Source organism: Callithrix jacchus, chromosome 7 (genome assembly GCF_049354715.1).
Source record: "Callithrix jacchus isolate 240 chromosome 7, calJac240_pri, whole genome shotgun sequence".
NCBI lineage: Eukaryota > Metazoa > Chordata > Mammalia > Primates > Cebidae > Callithrix > Callithrix jacchus.
The window spans coordinates 55,634,638-55,654,315 of record NC_133508.1 but is presented as its reverse complement, the minus strand read 5'-3'; the positions used below and the strand labels follow the sequence as shown (position 1 = coordinate 55,654,315).

The 19,678-nt window shown below is 52.3% G+C and overlaps 1 protein-coding gene across 1 annotated transcript in view; it reads right to left on the bottom strand.

The window, feature by feature from the left end:
• Positions 1–306: 306 nt before the first annotated feature.
• The window catches only part of PAX7 (paired box 7), a 112,839-nt gene continuing 93,467 nt past the window's right edge, over positions 307–19,678 (bottom strand). Inside the window, exons 8-9 of the mRNA XM_009000509.5 lie at positions 11,273–11,519; positions 307–2,821 (exon numbers count right to left, since the gene is read on the bottom strand). Coding sequence (XP_008998757.1) covers positions 2,706–2,821; positions 11,273–11,519 — 363 coding nt within the window. The 3' untranslated portion in view covers positions 307–2,705. The remainder of the gene's footprint in view (positions 2,822–11,272; positions 11,520–19,678) is intronic.

Below are 19,678 nucleotides of genomic sequence, written 5' to 3'. Positions count from 1 at the left end.
GATGGGGGTTGTTTCTGGGATAGCCTGGCTGCTGAAACCTAGGCCTTCTTTCTCAGGCTGTGGTCAGCCCCAGAGACATGGAGGCCTTGTGTCTTCCGTCCAACATCACCTCTCTGGTGCTGTTTCGAGCATCAACACAAGGCTGAATTTTATAGCCCAAGTTGGCCAGACACATTAGTATACGGGTTTTAGAGAGAACCTATCAGGGTCAAGGGCCTCTTTCTGAAGGGGGTGGGGCCCCTCAAGGAATAAGTTCCATTTTCTACCAAGACGGTGGCTTGGGAGACACTTATCTTCAACATCATGAGAAATCATTTGGTTTATTTCCAAGCAGGTCTTAGTTCCATTTTACCATCGGGGCCAGATATCTGGGATTGGTCCTAGCACGGAAATGTCACCTCCTGGGGGTGGGGCTGGGTGGTTTTGATGTCATCTGCCTGATATCTCTGCTCCTGAGTCACAGAGGGTGTCAGGAGACTCAGACACTTTCTGAGCCAGGCCTCCGGGGGAAGGACTGACCGTTCAGGGAATGTGGATGAAGCGTATTTGGTCTTTAGGAAGAGCTGCTTTCTGCTGTGATAGCTATAAAAGCTGGGCTACCAAGGGACAACAGAGTCTTCTTTTTCTCCCAAGCTTGAAGAACCAAAGGTCTCCCGCAGTGGATGCTCCAGTTGCAACCTTGGTTGACCTTGATGGGTCACGTGTCCACTGCTACCAAAGAGTCTGTTTGTCCCCAGTTATTCATAGGTTCCTCCAAACCAGAGATATGAACCAACCTGGCCATGGTCCAGGAAAGGCTTGATATTAGCGACTCTGAAGACGAGAAGCGGGTAAGTGTTTGTCACAGAGGTGACGTCCATGCAGGCGAGTGTCCTAGAATCATGCCAAACCAGCTCCCCAGGAAGGAGGAACTCAGATTGACTCCCAGAGCAGCAGCCCTTCCCTCTAGGAATGTCTCATTGGCTGAGGGCAAGAGGCATGGATTGAGCAAAGAGGTGGCCTCATGAACCCAGGTGGGGACAAGCAATTTGGTCCAATGTTTGTGAATTCAGTGCTGTGTCTCCCGTCCCAAGTACTTTGTACCCAGCAGCGCCTGATAATGGTGATGGAATGTGGATTACAGTGACAGTGACGGTAAAGACGAATGTGATTTTGATAAATAGGTAAAGGTGGTAAAAAGTTCCCAGGGAGGGGGAATCGGGGGTTTGAATCACCCCCTCAAGGTCCCAGCTCTTAAGAGAATGGTACTTCAGGAGGCTGCTGGTGTGGTCAAGGAAGCTGCCTCTTCCCTCTGCTCTGGAGCTGTTGACATCTTTCTCTGCTTAGGGGTGGTAGCTTGAAAATTGGCCCCAGCTGCCCCAGCTCAGCTGTGCTGGATCAGGAGACAGAGGCTCCTTGGCCAAGAGGGAGGCAACATGGAAAGATGCCACTCTGGGTGGGACAGTGGGATACACCCCTACCGACCTGCCAGGGGAAATTTGTAGTCTTGTCTGTGGGGCAAACAATCCCTGCCCAATCTAGAACCCTCCTCCAAAGCTCTGAGGGTTGTTCTCTGCATCCCCAGAAGCTGAAAGGGGTTTGGGGAAGATGGAGGCCTCTTCCTAGAGGATGGGACATAGTAAGCATGGGCCTGGGTCTCTTTGGGAGGCTTTGGGTAAAATCTCAACTCCCTGGGGTATGGGCTTGCAGGTAGAGAGCTAAAGCCTTGGGCAACAAAGGCTTGCCCTCCCACAAGCAAAGGTACCTGGTTATGAGAGCCCCTTCTGAGCCTACTTCATGCTCCTCCACTCACGTATCCTCAAGACTTGATCCCCTCTCCATCTCATCTGATCCAGCTAATGAGGAAATTGAAAAGTTCTGTGGGCTCCCCAGGCCCTAGATGGGGTGGACATGGTGGGAACTTGGGCTTCAGGCTAAGAGCCCTCTGCTTCTAGATGCCTGAGTCAGGTCCTTGTAACCTGGGTGGGCCCATGGCTGACAAGCCCTACCCCCACATGGCCCTGCCATTTGGTTAAGCCTCTTCCTGGCCTCCCCAGTCTCCTTGCCTTTGCTAGATTTCCCTGTGCACCTAGTAGAGGTGTGGGGGGAGCGTTCTAAAGTCCTTCAAATTTCTGGGTGGGGGTGAGACTGTCCCCCTGCTGACTCCCCTGGGAAGACCCCAGAGCCAGGGTCCCCTCACTGCTGGAGTCCCAATGTCTAGAGGAGGAAAGGGCTGTTGTTCTCACACTGAGCCAGAGACCCACCTTGGAAGGCTGGCTCCCAGTACATCCAGCTGAGAGCAGCCCTGAAAGCTACACTTCCACCTCTAGCTAGGGCACCCACTGGAGCTGGGTCCAAAGGGCTGCAGGACCTCCTCTCAGGCATTGTCCTCCTCTGGGTGCCCCAGGTGTTTAGGGCGAGCCTCGATTTCCATGCCTATGTTGGCACAGAGGCCACCATGGGATTTGACGGGGAGGGCTGCAGGACAACCAGAAACCCTCCTGGGGGAGAGTGGGGAGCAGACTCCAAGGGCATCACTCTGGATCCCTAACCACAGGTGAGTGACAAGCTGGCTGTCTACCTCCAGGGGGCCGGTGATGAGAAGCAGGTGGGCTCCTTTCCTGGCCTCCTGGGACCCCAGGGGGATGAGGGAGCAAGGCTGGGAAGCTCAGGGGTCAGTTAGGCTTGGGCTGGGAATTGGGCGGGGGCAAGTCGCCCTGGGGGCCCTAGTAGGCCTGTCCAGTTTCCACAGGCAGGAGTCCCAGCACAGCAGAGTGCTCCCCGAGCTTCATGCGACGCTGGGTGGAGAGGCTCACGTTTTTGGCCAGGTAATCAACAGCAGCTGGAAAAAAAGAAGAGCATCTCCTAGAAATTGAGGTTCTTTTTGTTTATTCTTCCATTCACTCTAAATCCACCTATCAATTCATCCATCCTCTGTCTATCCATCTGTTCTTGCATCCATCCATTATCCTTCCATCCTTCTACCCACTCATTCTCTCATCCATCCACACATATCCATGCATCCACCCACCCATCCATTCTGTCCATTTATCCATCCATCCATCCATCCATCCATCCATCCACCCACCCACCCACCCATCCTTCTATCCACTCATCCTTCCCTTCCATCCATGCATCTATCTATCCATCAATTCTTCTATCCATCCCTCATCCATCCATCCATCCATCCATCCATCCATCCATCCATCCATCCATCCTTCCATCCATCCATCTATCCATCTCTTCATGAAGCTCTTTCTCTCACCTCCTCTCCAATTATTTGGCAAATATCTATTTAATACATTGTGTGCCCAGCTCTCTGGTAAGTTCCTAGGGAGGCACAGAAGATTATCCACATTGCTGAGCAAAGAATTCACCACCCCTCAACAAACCCACTACATATTCCTGCTATGGAGGAGGCCCTGTGAGTCCCTGAGTCCAGGCAATGATTACAGCAAGGTCTCTCTGCTTTCTCTATCTGTGCTCAGTTTACAGATAAGGCAAAGCAAGACCTCTGCTGCAAGGCCAAAGTGGCTGAGGGTGAACTGAGGGATCCATGCAGCAGAAGTCAGGACACAGATACGCAGGGAGCTGAAACCGACAGCTCTGTCCTTCTGGTCACCCAGAGGAGAGAGATGAGTGTCTGAGGGTGTGTGTACCTGAGAGTGGTGCATATTTGTGTGTGTGAACAGCGGAAACAAGAATCTCCTTGAATAATTGGCCTGCACATGAATGTCCACACAAGAGCAACATCGCACACACATGTGCACGTATGTGAGTGAGTTGTGTGCACCTTTGTGAATAGATGAACCTTGGGAATGCCAATGCATGTGCAGGTACTATGGACAGGTGAGTTCCAACTGAGCCAGGTACCTGCCTCTCTGTGTGTACGTGCAGGGGTGACCTCTGACCTGCACGTACACGTGTTCTGTCTTGACTATACGGATTCTGCCTATCTGAGGTCCCACCAGAAATCAGCCCTGACCAAATGATTTGGCTGGGGTGTGGCCAAGCCCTCCAGAGACACAGGGATGGGGGCTTCCCGAAGTGGGGTCTGTGGCTATGGCCAGTCCAAATCCCTGGGATCTGTTGGGTCCAGGGCATTAGGAAGTACAAGGCCTGGCTCAACACCTGTTCTATTACCTCCCCACAGGGGACCCTGTGGCACTCTATATGCTTCCCCAAGGTTGGAGGTTTCTGCCTAGGGCAGGTGGGTGAAGCCAAAGGTGATAGGCATGGCCTGAGGACGAGGCCAGGGAGTGCCAATCACTGAGCCATGGGAGGCCCTATGGCCTAGTGGTTCAAATGACGGAGGTTCAAATCCTGCACATGCCAACTTTTAGCATGAGGTTTGGGGCATACCACCTCATCTATTCAAACTTCAGTTTCCTTGTCTGTAAAATGGGATAATAATAGCATCCATCTGAGGAGCTGTTATGAAGGATAAAGGAGAAATGCATACAAAGTGGCTAGCTAGTAGCGTGCTGCCACATTGTGAGCTCGAGAGATGTGGGTTTGGAAGCAGCAGACTAGGATTGGGATTTAGTAAGCAAATGTGGCTTTTGATCAGGGCAGGAGGGGATGGAGCAGCAGATGAGGTGGCTGCAGTTCCAGTTACCTCCCGCTCATGTGGCCCTGGGCGCATCCCTTGACCCCTCTAGGCCTGCTTCCTTGTCTGCTGCTCTGAGGATGAAGTGAGACAGTGATCTTTACGATGTGGGTTATGGAGCATGCAGGGGCCGGGCCCTCAACATTCTCAAGGGATGTGCAGATGTCCGGGGGTCTCTCTGGAGTGTCTGAACCCTGTGCCCCTCTGCTTGCCAGGATCCAGGGTGGGTGATGAGAGGAAAGTTAAGCCTGCTTAGGGTCTGAGCTGAGCCCCTGGGGGCTGCCAACCTTCCTCTGAAGTCACTTGGCCTCCAGGTTCCCAGTTGGTAGAGCAGAGGTGGTGGCAGCCAGCCTGGCCCTGCCTTGGGTCTGCCCCTTGCTCTGTGTGGGGGTAGGGCCATTCCCATCTCTGGTCTTGCGGGGACGTTGCAGCCCTGGCCACACCAACTCTGCTACCGGGAGCCCACCCTCCCCGGGCTCCAGGGTCCACCCCATTAAGAAGGCTCATTCTTAGAGCGACAGTAGAAATGGAAAGAGGAGGAGCCAATGTTTACAGAGAGCCTGCTTATGCCGGTCCTGTTAGAAGCACTTTGTGGTCATTTTCATTTCGTTCTCACAACTCTGTAAGGCTGGTAGAGGTGATATTGGCATCTTACAGATGATGGTACTGAGGCCCTGAGAGACTGCTGCACTTTGAAGATCACACAGTTCATAAGCTGTGGAGCCAGGATTCAAACCCAGGCCGTCGCCCTGGGAGCCTAGCTCCCAGCCACCCCTGCATGCTCCTAGAGAATAACCCTTTGTACAGGCACACTTTAGAGTGCATGAGGTACTCTACACCCCAAATTCTGCACTGATCCCATGTTCTGCTCCAGGCTCTGTAAGTGATGTGTCCAAGGGCACACTGCCAAGACAGGTGACCCTTTCCCTGAGTCTCAGCAGCCACTGCCTTCCCACCTTATTTCACACGCCAACCTCTCCAGCTACTCCTGTGGGTGGGCTGAGAGCTCTGGCTTTTTAAACAATTGATACATAATATTTGTACTTATTTATTGAGGTACATGTGATGCTTTGCTACATGCATAGAATGTGTAATGATCAAGTCAGGTTGTTAGGGAATCCATCGCCTTCAGTATTTATTATATCTTTTCTTTTTTCTGAAACGGAGTCTCGCTCTGTCACCCAGACTGGAGTGCAGTGGTGCAATCTCAGCTCACTGCAACCTCCGCCTCCCGGGCTCAAGCAATTCTCCTGCTTCAGCCTCCCGAGTAGCTGGGATTACAAGTCCCCGACACCATGCCCGGCTAATTTTTGCATTTTTTAGTAGAGACGGGGTTTCACCATGTTGGCCAGGCTGGTCTCAAACTCCTGACCTCAGGTGATCCGCCTGTCTCGGCCTCCCAAAGTGCTGGGATTACAGGCGTGAGCCACCGCACATGGCCCAGTATTTATCATTTCCGTGTGCTGGGAACATTTCGAGTCCTCTCTTCTAGCTATTGTGAGATATACAATATGTTGCTGTTAGCTGCAGTCACCCTACTCTGTTATCAAACACGAGAGCTTACTCCTTCTATCTAACTGTATGTTTGCCCCGGTTAACCAACGTCTTCACCTCTGTCCCTGCTTCCCTGCCTCTAGTAAACATCGTTTGACTCTCTAGCTCCATGAGATCAACCTTCTTAGCTCCCACATATGAGAATATGTATGTTTGTCATTCTGTCCCTAGCTTATGTCACTTAATAAAAGGACCTGCAGTTCCATCCATGTTGCTGTGGATGACAGAATTTTATTCTTTTTTTCTGGCTGTATAGTATTCTACTGGGTATCTATACACTATTTTCTTTATCCATTCATCTGTTGATGGATACTTAGGTTGATTTCATATCTTGACCATTGTGAATGGTGTTGTAATAAACATGGGAGTGCAGGTATCCCTTTGCTACAGTGATTCCTATACTTTGGATAAATACGGTAGTTATAGGTTTTGCTGGCTTTGAATAATAATTAGAACAACAAAGGGAGCACCCTCACATATGGCCCACCTACTGTGTGCTGGCAGGCATGACCACATCTATTTCTTTCAACAGCCCCATGCTTTAGGTATGAGTGTTCTCCTTCTATAAATGTGGAAACTGAGGCACAGAGAGGTCGCTGGCCCAGAGTCACAGGCAGTGCGTGATGTGGAGAAGCCTGCATTGGTCTGTCCTGTGCCTCTGGGCACTCTGTGTAATTTCTCCTTGTAAGCCTCTCCCAGTGACCAGCCTGTGGCCTAGTGCACAGTAGGAGCTTGCCAGGCCCTGTCTTGGTAGCCAAGGAAACTTTCCCAGCGACCTGCCAACTTCAAGGGCACCCAACAGGCCACAGAGCCTGCCTCTCCCCAGGGTGGATCCGAGGGGCCGGCGAGGCCAGGGCTGTAACATTTCTCATTATGGCCTCCGTCAACGGCCCTCCCTGTCCCTCTGTCTCTCCGCATCTCCCCTCCTCTGCCTCGTGCCCGCGCCTGGGCTCTAAATGTCTCAAATTAGATTAATCGGGAGCTGGCAGGAGATGTGGTGGTGATGCCAACTGGTAAACAATCTCAGCCGTCAGCGCCTCGTCAGCCCGCAGCCCCAGAGGAGGACCCTTCTAGACACAAATTCTTATTAGACTTGTCAGATCTATTAAAATTCTTTTCACACTTCTGCGTTCTATCAGCCCCATCATTAGTACAGCCCTGGCCTCTGGAAACACCAGGGCCATATTAATCTGCCGTGTGCCCCATCCCTGGGCCCCTGCCTCCACCCCTCCAGGGACGAGGGGAGACGGACAGGTGGACGGACAATAGCCAGAGCAGGAAAAGAAGGAGCGAAGGTGTCCCTGGGAAGAGGAGAGGCCCCGGGAGAGGAGGAGGAGGACTCGGGGGCCTAAGGGTTTGGCCCATGTGTATGCTCGTTCTGTGCACACCTGAAGGTGGCTCTCCAGGGACAGGCTGCTGGTGTGGCTGTGTACACATCAGTATGAGCTGCCGGGTGACCTCAGGCACACAGCCTCTCTGAGATCCCATTTCCTCATCTGTCCAATGGGAATAACCACGTGCACAACGTAGGGTAGTGTGAGGATGAAATGCCAGACCCATAGTAGATGTTCAATAAACAGTCATCCCTCCTTCCTTTACACACGCACATTTTGTGTATTTATATCTTAAGGCTGCATGTGTACACACATTAGTGAACACTCACATATAAACCTCTCTCTCTGTGGTGCATCTGTCCATATGCAGGTGTCTGTGAAGCTGTGGATGTGAATCCACATGTGGGTGGGCTCAGGTGTGTATTGTTGCTGAGTGGCCTCCACAAATCTGTGGCTTGAAGTTAGGAGACTTTGGGTCCACCATTGCCATGGTGTGGGATTTTGGAAAAGCTACCTAGCCTCTCTCAGCCTTGTTTTTGCATCTGCAACCTGGGGACAAATAACTCAGAGAATTACATGAATGAGGAGCATGCATTTTGCCCAGTGCCCTAGAGGACGAAGTTGGGCAGAGGACAGGTGTCAGCGGATGACAGGTGGGCCTGGGCACACAGTCCGGGACATGGGCCTCCTGCACACATGCTGGGCATCTCAGCCATAGACATGTTCAGTTGCCGAGAGATGTGGTGCAAGTGGTTAGTGGTAACACAGTGTGTCTCTGGGCCTGCAAAATGCCAAAAAAGAGGAGGTGGTGCAATGGAAACACTTTGAGATGGCTACGTCTACTCTGTGGCCTCCATTTCACAGATGGGAAGACTGAGGCTCAGAGAGGAAAGTGTGTGACTTACCCACACTAACTGATGTCAGAGGAGTGGACTTTTCCTCCAGCCCTTCTCTCCCAGCTCAGGCCCGGAGTCTCTGTGGGGTCAGGTGGGATCTGTGTAGGGCTTGCTTTGGGGAGGGCTGGAGAATGTGGCCAGGAAGAGCACTGAGCTCTTCCTGGAGAAGCGAGGGTAGCAGGAGTGGAGCTGGAAGGGGCATGAGAGGAGGAGAAGGGAGTGGAAGGAGAGGATGGAAAAGAGAAGAATGGAGTTGGGGAAGGGGGGAGGAAACTGCTCTGCCTGGCTTTGCCCAAGCAAGAGGAGAACAAACCCTCCTTTCTCGCCTCCTAGGCCTCGTCCCTTTTGATCCCCTTCCCTGCCCCCCCATGCTGACTTTGGGGTTAATTTTATTTCCGAATTGAGCAGGCGCCCCGGGAGCAGGGCACCGAGCTCGGGTGTGACTAACGCCTGCCCCAGGCCGGGGCTGCTGCTGCCGCTGAGGTCACTCTAAAATATTTATCAAGAGCATGTGTGTCCCGCTCCATGCCCAGGAACATGGGCTGGGTCAGGAGGTCGCCCTGGGACCCTCTGGAAACACTCCCAAGCACATGCATTCACCCTGCTTTTAAATATACATGCATACTCCCATGTAAACACTCACACACACACACACACACATGCACACACAGAGTTATACACACAGACATAGTATATGTCTATACCCAGATATACATCCATACACATGTGCTCACGGCCACACCTATGACATGCCCAAACATACACGCACCCCCATTTATACACGGCACATAGAGTGTATGTGTCCACACACAGGTACTCCCAAACACACAATCACAGACACACTCAAGCATGTGTACATGACTCAATGCATAGCTATACACATGTACATATAGTCACACATTTGCACACTAATATATATCTATACACACACATGCATGCTCATTATACATATCTACATATTGACATATGCATACAAACATGCAGGCACACAAAGACACAAACATATTACAGACTTGAATGGACATTTAAACATATTTGTTTAAGCAGACACATACATATGTGTGCACATGTGTGTTCATACATACAAACAGGTGTGACATCACATGTGCGCAATATGCTCATTTATGTGCACATGTGTGAACAGTCCTATACACATATGCCCGCATATGCCCACTGACACACACCTGTACTCACATATATGCAAAGATGCATGCAATAACACGTGGATTCTGGCATACTCAGAGGCATCGCATGCACACAACACACACACGCGCACGCACACACACACACACACAGAAATTGCAACATGTCCCGACACGTACTCGCATGCACCCATATGGACAAGTGTACATAAACATATGCAAGCATGTGCATGCACAGGAAGGGTCGTGAACACAGCTGGAAGGTGGAGGCTGACACAGCTGGCCCTTATTTGGCAGTGGAGGCCAACACCTTCCAGGAGGAGTGGGTCGGGGTGGGCAGGAAGCAGAGGTCAGAAAGGATGGCCCAGGGCTGGGCTGGGGGAGAGGATGCCCTCGGGGAGGGGGCCTGGCCCTCTTGCCACACGGCCTTCTGATTAGTTTGACACCAGCAGGTGAGGCCTTTGTAGGGCGGTGGGGCAGGAGAGTGACCGGTGACCTCTGGCTCCTTGTGGCATCTGGGCCTGCCCCACTGCTGGCCTTACCAGGCAGCAGAGGCTATGTCCAGGCCTGCATTTTCCAGGCTTTGGTCTGAGGGTCCACCGTCCCTGCCTCAAGGCAAGGCACCAAGGGGATAGCAGCTGGAATGGGTGCGTGAGACCACCGAAGAGTCTGGAGTCAAGGAGAGAGCTGGAAACACAGCTTTCCCATGCCCTGGGCAGAAAGGACAGGTCTCCCACTGAGCCATCCTGCACCGTGGCCACCAGCAGCACATGGCTATCGAGCACTTGGACTGTGGCTAGTGCAACCAGGGAAGCGAATTTCAAATGTCAATTTCACTTTCACTCACTCAAAACTAAAAACTGATCTTCAGTTATTTGGTGGTTGGAAAACTTGCAATCTGGAACACTTTGGGTGTATAAGTCTATTTTCTCAGTTGTAAACTACATGAAATGTAAATATAGATCGAGTCTTTCGGTTGAAAACTCAGTGTCTGAATTAAAACGACTGTAAGTGTAAAACACACATAGGATACCAAAGACAGCATGAAGAAGAGAATGTAAAATGTCTCCATAAATATATATGAATTGCATTTTGAAATGATAGCCTTTTGGATGTACTGGGTTAAATAAAATGCTAGTAAAACTAATTCCATTGTTTCTTCTCTTTTTTTTTTTGAGACAGTTTTGCTCTGTCACACAGGCTACTCTGTCACATAGGAGTAGAGTGGCATGATCTCAGCTCACTGTAACCTCTGCTTCCCGGGCTCAAGTGATTCTTGTGCCTCACCTACTTGAGTAACTGGGATTAAAGGTGCGCGCCACCACGCCTGGCTAATTTTTGCATTTTTAGTAGAGACAGCGTTTCACCATGTTGACCAGGCTGGTCTTGAACTCTTGGCCTCAAGTGATTCCAGAGTGCTGGGATTACAGGCACTAGCTACCACGCCTGTCCTGTTTCTTCTTACATTTTAAAATGTGGCTGCTAGAAATGTTAAATGATATTTGTGTCATGTATTATTTTTCTGTTGGAGCCCTAGTATGGGGAGCAGGGGCTTGGCCAGGAGATGTCCTGGGTTTTGCCCAGTTCAGTGTCAGTTTAGGTAAACCATTCCTTCTGGCTGAACTTCAATTTTCCCATCTGTAAAATGGACAGTCCCCACCCCGACACCACTTTGTAGCTCCCTACATATAAGCAGGAGGCCCTGGGGAGGAGGAGAAGAAATGGGGAGGGAGGATGCCCAGGGCACCAGGCACTCACTCTGGCCATACTGGCCGTACTGATAGCCGGCCACGGGGTCCACGCTGTAGCTGGTGGTGCTGTAGGTGGGTGGGCAGTAGGCCTGGGAGGTGGGCAGGCTGTCTCCGGGCTTGATGGAGTCGGCCCGCTGGCTGCAGCTGGCTGAGATGGAGGTGGCCGGGTCCAGGCCTCCGTGCAGCGGGGAGATGGAGAAGTCAGCCTGTGGCTGCGGGGGAACCGCGCTGGGGTTGCTCAAGATGCTCATGACCTGCAGGGAAAAGGTCATTAGTGCCAGGTTCACCCGACAGACCCCAGAGACACGAGCACATGGGGCACAACGCCCAGCTGGCCCTGGACCGCTCTTGGCCGGAGCTGTTCCCTTGAAGTCTCTGGAGCTTTGAGGTCCTTGGTTTACCTGATTTGCGTGCCCTCATGCGGCTCTTCAGTGTTTCTCTTGAAGGAGGGTCCTGAACCAGAGGTCCTCCTTCCACTGGGAGTTGGGTGAGGCCTTACTCTAGCTTCAGGGCCTGGCTGTAAGGGGCACCCTGGGCCTGTCTATTGAATGAATGCATGCATGGATGAACCAACTGGCTAATGATGCCTCTCCCATCAGTCAGGAAGCTCTCCTAGCTCAGAGAACTATGCCTCCCCCATTACACCGGGATGCCCCCATCTTCTAACACAAACATTTCAGCAGGACTCTGGTCTGTCCAGCACCACTGTCCTCAACTTTCTCTGCCCACCACTTCTCTGGACTCTGAAGCTCCTGCCCCTCTGACACCGAAACCCTCAGCCAATGCTTTCAAAGAGCCTCTCAGGTCCCTTCCTTTGGTTCTACCAGCTCCGGAGGTCTGTGACCGTCCTCTTTCCCTGCCTGGTCGGGTTCCACAAATAGGAACTCGCTGTCAGAGCTGGCTACACAGATTAGCAGGGGAGGCTTGTCTCTAGAAACTCAGCTTAGGGGACCCAGGTGGAGGTTCAGGTGTTTACTTACTGGGATGTTCACTCATTTGCTCCACAAATGGGCATGGATCGTGACTCTGGCTCCAGGCTGAGAGCTGAAGGCCCTGAGACTTCAGAGGAGAAAAAGCCACAGTCCCTGCCCTCAGTGGCGGGAGAGGAGGAGGAAGGGTCTGGGTCCATGAGGGAGGCTACTAGCAAAGTCCATGGGGCCATGGAGTAGTGATACAGGCTCTTATCCATCAAAGGATGCAGAGGAGGGCATCTCGCCATCCCTGGCAGTCCAGGAAATTGGGGGAGGTGGCACCTGCTGTCCAGGTCTCCAGGAAAGAGGGTGGGGAAAAGCAGTGCTTTCCTGTGGGGGTGGGGCTGGGATGGTGCTGCAGGAGTCCCTGCAGAGTGAGGGGGCACAGTGTCCCAGTCAGTCCAGAGGAGAGCAGAGAGAGGATAGGAGGGAGAGGCAGGTCCTTGTGAACCTGACCTGCAGGGCTCAGGTCTCTGATGACCTGCTGGTAGTACCACCCCTTATGAGAGGAAGACCATGAATATGATGAGGTGGGGTTGGCTTTGCTGATAATCTGCCCAGCACTGAGATGGAGAACTGCATGGCAATCTCTGCTGGTTACACAGTCATGTTCCCTGACTCCCTGTCCAGGGTAAGAAAGCAGGCTGTGGGCATTCAAGCAGTGATCGTTTTGCCAACTAGACACCTTCCAAAGATTTTTATCTTTGCCATGATGATTGGCCTGTTCCACAGGCACTGAGGCCTGGCCACAGTTGAGGGCATCGATGGATTCCTTGGGCCAGGGACAGAAACCAAGCTCCTCCACTTACCAGCTGTGTAACCTCGGGAGTCTCTCTGAGCAGTTAACTCATTTAATCTCCCAACTGAAAACCCCACTGAGATGTGTGGGGTGGAGCTAGGATGCCCATTTACCAGATGAAAAAACTGAGGCCAGAAAGGGGCTATGACTTCCCTAGATCTCACAGCAGGCCTAGGGGTCAGTTTGCCTGACCCTGGTTCATCTGCAAAATGTCAAGTTTAATTCTCAAGAATGAATAAGGTTGAGGCAACTGATCACTTTAGAGGGTCTCACTCCAAGGACCAGCAGCAGTGTGTTTCCTGGGCAGCTAATGGTGAGTGGGGCTGGGTTCCTTACTCCGGGGAAGCTTAGGTCCTCTGGAATGCCTTGAGCAGAGCCTCTGCCTGATTCTTTCCCCCATGCCCTCAACCCTGGGCGTCTCCCCTCCTCCATCCTTTCCCTCCGTCACTCTCCTCCCAGATCCAGAGCCCAGAACTCAGGCCAGCTGGGGCTGTCTACTGGCTGGTCCTCATCTTCACACAGCTGGGGAGATCTGAGTGAGACATAAGGGTGAGTCAGCCTCATCAAGATGGCAAAGACACACTGGAATGGGTTTGCAAGAAGGAGAGAGAAGGTCTGCCCAGGAGGCAGGAGGCTGGGCTGGGCGATGTCTGGAGTGCTCTGGACACTAGAGCGACTTTAGGGAGCTGAAGTCTCCCCAGCTTGCTCTGTTCAATGTGCTTCTGAGGCCTTTGTTGTGACTGGGTCAACAGCAGGGTGCTGGGTGGTATACCAGGGTGCCTGACACTGCAGGGTTGTGTTTGCTGCTTTCTGTCTGTCAAGATGGGATCTCCTTGGCTTGAAGAATGTACTGGGGCCTGGGGAGGAGGGCTGGGTCCCAGGACAAACTCAGGAATCTAAGTCTGCCCTGGGGTTCTCAATCTAGACCTTTTCCCACCCATCTCCTTTCCGACCCAACACAAACACGGACCCTGCTCCCTGCTCATAGGAGGCCTGGGCTCCAAGAATAGACTTATATGCTCAGACGGGCTCCATATCCCCTCTTTCAGAAGGGTTGTCGTCAGGGACTGGGAGGCTCCTGGGAGGATCTGTCAGCTCCCATGAGACCCCAGTTTGATCCTTCCCTCCTGCCCTTCCCCAAGATGCCAACCCCAGATGGGATGATGAGAGGGGAGGAATGAGGGGACGGTTAGGAAGAGGATGAGGATGCTTTGGGACAGGCTGAGAGCTGTGCGTAGACCCACTACTCATCCTCTAAGACAGAGACCTACACAGAACTGCCACCCAATCTGACTATATCACTCAAGAATTATCAATGGCTCCCTAGTACCTCCCAACAAAAGCTTCTCCTGACCAGACCTCTAGTTGCCTGTCCCAACTCCCTTCACTCCTTTCTACCTTGCACTTTGTATCCCAGCTATCCCCAACAATGTGTTATTTCTTGAAGATATCCTTTATTCATCTATGTATTCATCCAACAAGCATTTCATAGAGGGCTACAATGTGCCAGTCTGGAGCTAGGGCTGGACTACCAGCTCTTCGAGAACAGGATAGAACTGCGTTTTGTCCCTCTCTGTAGCCCCAGTGCCTACATTGTGCTTGCTACATATTCTGAGCTCAGAAAACCTCTGCTGAATTCATGCACATTCCTTTAGCAAATAATTACTGAGCATCTATTATATGCCAGACACTGAGCCAGGCACTGGGGACACAGCCATGAAAAATGCCAGTCCCATGCCCTCCTGGAGCTATCTGCCTAAGAAACAATGCTGACTTAAAACAAGTGAACAAATAATATAATTTCTGATACTGATCAATTCTATGGAGGAAAAACAAGCGGCTATGCGGGGTAGTCAGGTAGGACCTCCCCAAAGATGTGATAACCAGCAAGATCAGAAAGAACAGCCCCGAGAAGACGAGGCAGGGGAGCTTTCCAGGCAGAGACATCAGCAAGTGCAAAGGCCCTGAGGTCCCTGGGGTTGAGGGGGCTGAGCCACGAGATACACTTCGCAGGTTTAGGAGCAAGAAGGTGAATGTGGAGAGAGTGAAAACTCCAGGAGCTGCAAGGGCTTGTGTAGTCCTTTGTCAGAGGGGCTTGGGTGGTGCCCAGTGGCTCAGGAGGGCCTTGGACCCTGGGCCGTGAACAGACAGCTCAGAAACAGCTTGGGTCCAGGAGCTTTTCCCGTAATGGGATTTGCTCAATGGGATTTGCCCTGGACCATCAAATCAAATCCACATCTGGGGAAGGTGTGAATGGGGGCCGTGTGGCTGCGGCTCACTCTTTTCCAGAGTCCCTGGGGGTCTGTGGATCAAAGGGTTTCCATTTCATCCAACCTCCTGTCTCCAGGCAGGGCAGCATCTAAGCTAATGGGACAGGACCCAAGTGGAGAGCGGTGGGAGGGGAGAACACTCATGGATGAAGACCACAGGGCCTGAGTCGTACATTGGTCACTTCATGGACTCCTCGAGCAGATAGGATGTCATTACTCCCATTATGCAGATGGGGAAACTGAGGCACAGGGAAGCAAAAAGTCTCACCCACAACCACACAGCTGGGAAGTGGCAGAGCCAGGATTTGCACCCAGGTCTCCCCGGTCCCTAGCTGTGCTCTTTCCCTGCCGCCAGCTGCAGAGCACACAGGGAGAGGTTTGGCAACCTCACTGCACAGAGCCCCACAGGCCTAAATGATCCTTGCTGACCTCTGGCTTCCCCAGGACCTCTAGGGCTCCCTCTTGGCCTGCAGAAGCAGGAAGCATTGGCCCACCGTTAGGAGCCCAGCTGAGGTCTGGAGCCTGCAAACTTTTGAACTTGAGGAAGTCCAGCTCTGATGCAGTAATCTACCCCCCTCAAGAATGCTAAGGACTCTCCCCGGGTGGGTCTTACTTTTTTTCCCGGTGACCTTGCTTTCACTAATGTATTACTTCTTGGTACGTTACCGTTACTAACTCAAAATCAATACCGACCTCCACATCTGTAAGGTTTTATCTGAAGGCAAATCTCAGGGCTGTCCATCAGGCTGACAGACAGCCATCCCTTCCTCTCCCTTCCTCCTCCATTTCCCCCCACCCAACACAGCCCTCACCCAGCCCCCAACCCTTTCCTCTCCCTCTGCTCCAAATCAGTCCCAGCCTCTACCAGACTAAATCAATAAGGGCCCTGCCTCACCCTCCCTTCCGCCCTCTGGGGAGAGGCTTGCTGGTTTAGGGGTGGGGGACCCCCCCCTTCCACAGCCTCTGCTCACCGCCCCCTCCCCCGGGATGTGCCAGCGCTCTCCCCTACTTTAAAAGAAGGGGATGGGAAAAATGTAATTAATTCCCTCCGTTCCTGAGCTGGCCCCGAGGGCCTGGGACTGTGGAGGCTGAGCTGCGAGAGCTGCACCCTCTGTGATAACCAAACGTGGCTTTGGGAGTGCAGCTGCAATTAGAAGGGGCGATCGCCATCATCCGGCTCCATGGCAGGGTTTGTGGTCGGTGGGTGGAGGCCGCAGCAGGGTGCGGAGGGAGAGGGAGGCACAGAGCCTGAAGACTGAAGGTCAGGATAGGGGTGGGGTCTGGAATCAGGTCAAAGACCTTGGGGACCAGTGGCAGGTCAAGGAGCCTCACTTCTGTACTGCCTGAGAAGGACCCTGAGGTTCTATGAGGGACAACAGTGTCCCTGAAGGCACTGGGCTTGGGCCTGTCAGTGCTCAGAAGGGCTTTCCTGCAGCATGGGGGCCAGAATATCTGCCCTGAATAACTGTGACCCTGGGTAATTTCTTTAACCTTCTGTGCCTCAGTTTTCTCATCTGTAAAAGGGGTATGATGATAATTGTAGCTACCTAGAGAGTTATTGTAAGGATTAAGTGAGTAAATAAATGCACACAGGATGTGCCACACCAGTGTGTTGTTAGTTACCAGTAAATATCAGCCCTCCTCCTCCCCTTCCTTTTTCACCTCCCTGACACCTCTTCTGCCTGGATTAGAAGGAAGGAGGTGGCCCCGAGACCTCACCTGAGATGGAAATGAGCCCTTGGAAGCAAACTCTGGGAACAACACCTCCCAATCATGGGCCATGCACTTGTTCATCTTTTTCCCCCTTGGGGGCCAACACCCAGTGGGTGCTTTCTGAATGAAGACTTGCTCTGCACCTCTTAGAATTGTTCTGTCTCCATGCAGAAGCTGGGCCTGCACTCTGGAAAGGGAGCAAGTCACACCCTCTCCGGCCTGAATATGCTCCTCTATAGAAAGAAGGAACCCTCACAGTACAAGTCCTGGGAGTCTCCCAGTCTCAGCTGAGTGAGGCCTAGAATCCGCACAACTCCACAACACACACACAGCGCAGGGCAGCCTGCACCACGCTCCGCAGGACACACACCTGAATCCAGGACGAAGAGTCCACTGAAAACGTCTCTGGTCCTGATCACCAAAAAGCCTTTCATCAGAGCCCCAGTTAACTGGCAGGATAGTTTCCCCCGTTTGCACGCTCACTTTCTTAGACTCATCCAATACACTTACACACACACACACACACACACACACACACACATGCATGGGAATGCACCTAAATATGCATTCCCTGGGAGGCATGAAATATGAAACCTGGGAGGCAACTTGGAGATTGCGGCATGTTCAAAAATGGGGAAACTGTGGCTCAAAGAGAGGGAGTGGCTTCCGGAATAATCCCCAGGGGTTACTGCCACTCCCTCATGCCCCCAGTCTTGGGTCTGTTTCCAGAAGAATCTCCTGGCTTGACACACAGAGCACTTGTATCTCCAAGCCTCAGGTCCAACTCCAGCCCTGGTTCACCGTCTGGACTTCCACAAGAGGTGAGAGGAGGGAATATTTTCAGAGCCATCTGTTCCTGTGGTTGGAACACAGCTTGCCAGGAATAGAATGCATCGTTCGTCTGAATTGCATGAAAGTGTCTCTATGGACCAAGAACTGTCCCCAGGCTGGGAGATGAACCAGGGCAGCCCAGCTCACAACTTGTCTTGATTCCTAAGGTTCTGGGGCCTGGAGTCCACCTCTGCCTCCAGGCAGACTGTGTCAGAGCAGGCTGAGGACTGGGGAAGATGAACGGGCTGCTCCCCTGGGTCTGTCTGCTCCATCATCAGTTCTCTTATCTTGACTGTCCACTGGAATCACTGAGGAGTCTGGGGGTCAGGAGTTTTTAAAGCCCTCCGGGTGATTCTAATGAGCAGCCAAGTTTGAGAGCCACCAGCCTCAAGTCATCACGGTGAATTGCTACACACACGTAATACCATGACACATCCGTATTCATGCAGGTGAAGATATGGGATGCAAACAAAACACATCCAGACCCCATGTGGGAAGATACACACATTACAGACGTGCCAACATAAACATGCAGAGAACGACATCCATGCAAACCCGCAGGCACCCACCCTGCCGGCCACAGCCCATCTGCATGCCTCCCCGACGCACACATACAGAGCACACAGATCCTCACGCACTCACATACTGTGGCCCCACAACTCCGCCTTCAACGGCTCACTCACGCAAACCTGTGCACTCTTTCACCCTCCTCCAGCCCCCAGGGGACACCCAGACACACATCACATGCCTGTCCCCAGCCCCACACTGGGATTAGTGGAAGCCAGAAATCACCCACCCAGGCAGCTGCTCCCCCCCGCCGCCCCCTCTTTTTCTCAATTCTCCACTGAGAGGATCTGGACCTTCCCCCCATCCTTCCCCCGCTGTGGACATCGGTAATGGGCTTCGGGTGCTGACTTGGAGCTTCCAAACAAGATTTCCTGCAGGTCTCCCTGTCCCCTGCCTCCCAATTCAGCTCCCATCTCTGCTCACAGCCTTCACACCCCACCCCCTCCACCACCAGCATCCCACACTGCAGCCCTGCACCTGCCGTGTGGCCAACAAACTCCCCTTCCTTCCCCCGACCCTGCCCCCTGACTCCTGGTTCCCTCTCATTTGTCACCCCCAAGGCCTTCCGTGACTTTTCTAAGCCTGGCTGATGACATTCTCTTGCACAAGCACAGCACTTTTCAGTTGATGAAGTATTTCTGTGTAAGCTTCATAACTACACTAGGAAGCACGGTTATTCCATTTTTCAGGTGAGAAAACTGAGGCTTAGCTGCTCACCCAGAATCAGCTGGGGGATGAGTAGCAGGATCAGGGCAAGGACCCTTGACACTCAACTTCTGGTCTGATGCTAGAAGGTGGTCGTCTTGTGCCTGTCTGTGGCCTTCATTTACCCTAGGTGGCTCAGGGTCATTTATTAACTGAGTGTTAACTCAGTGTGTGTGTGTTTGCGTGTATGTGTGTGTGTGAGAGAGAGGGAGAGTGTGTTCATGTTTGAATACTGTGTGTGCATGTGTGAGTACTGTGTTCATGCATGCTTGTGCACATGGGAGTGCTATGTGTGTGTTTTGTTTGTGTGCTTCTAAGTCCTTGTGTGATGTGTGAGCATCGTGTCTTTGCACATGTGTGTTATGTGTGCATGGGAGTACTGTATGTGCATGTAAAGAATTTTTGTGTACATGTGCAAGTATTTGCATATGTGTGAATTTTGTATGTATGCTTGTGTGAGTATTGTGTATGCATAAGTATTCCTTGTGCGCGAAGTAGCTACTACTGTGTGTGCATGTGTGATTGTTGCCCACGTGTGTGTGTGTGTGCATGTGAGC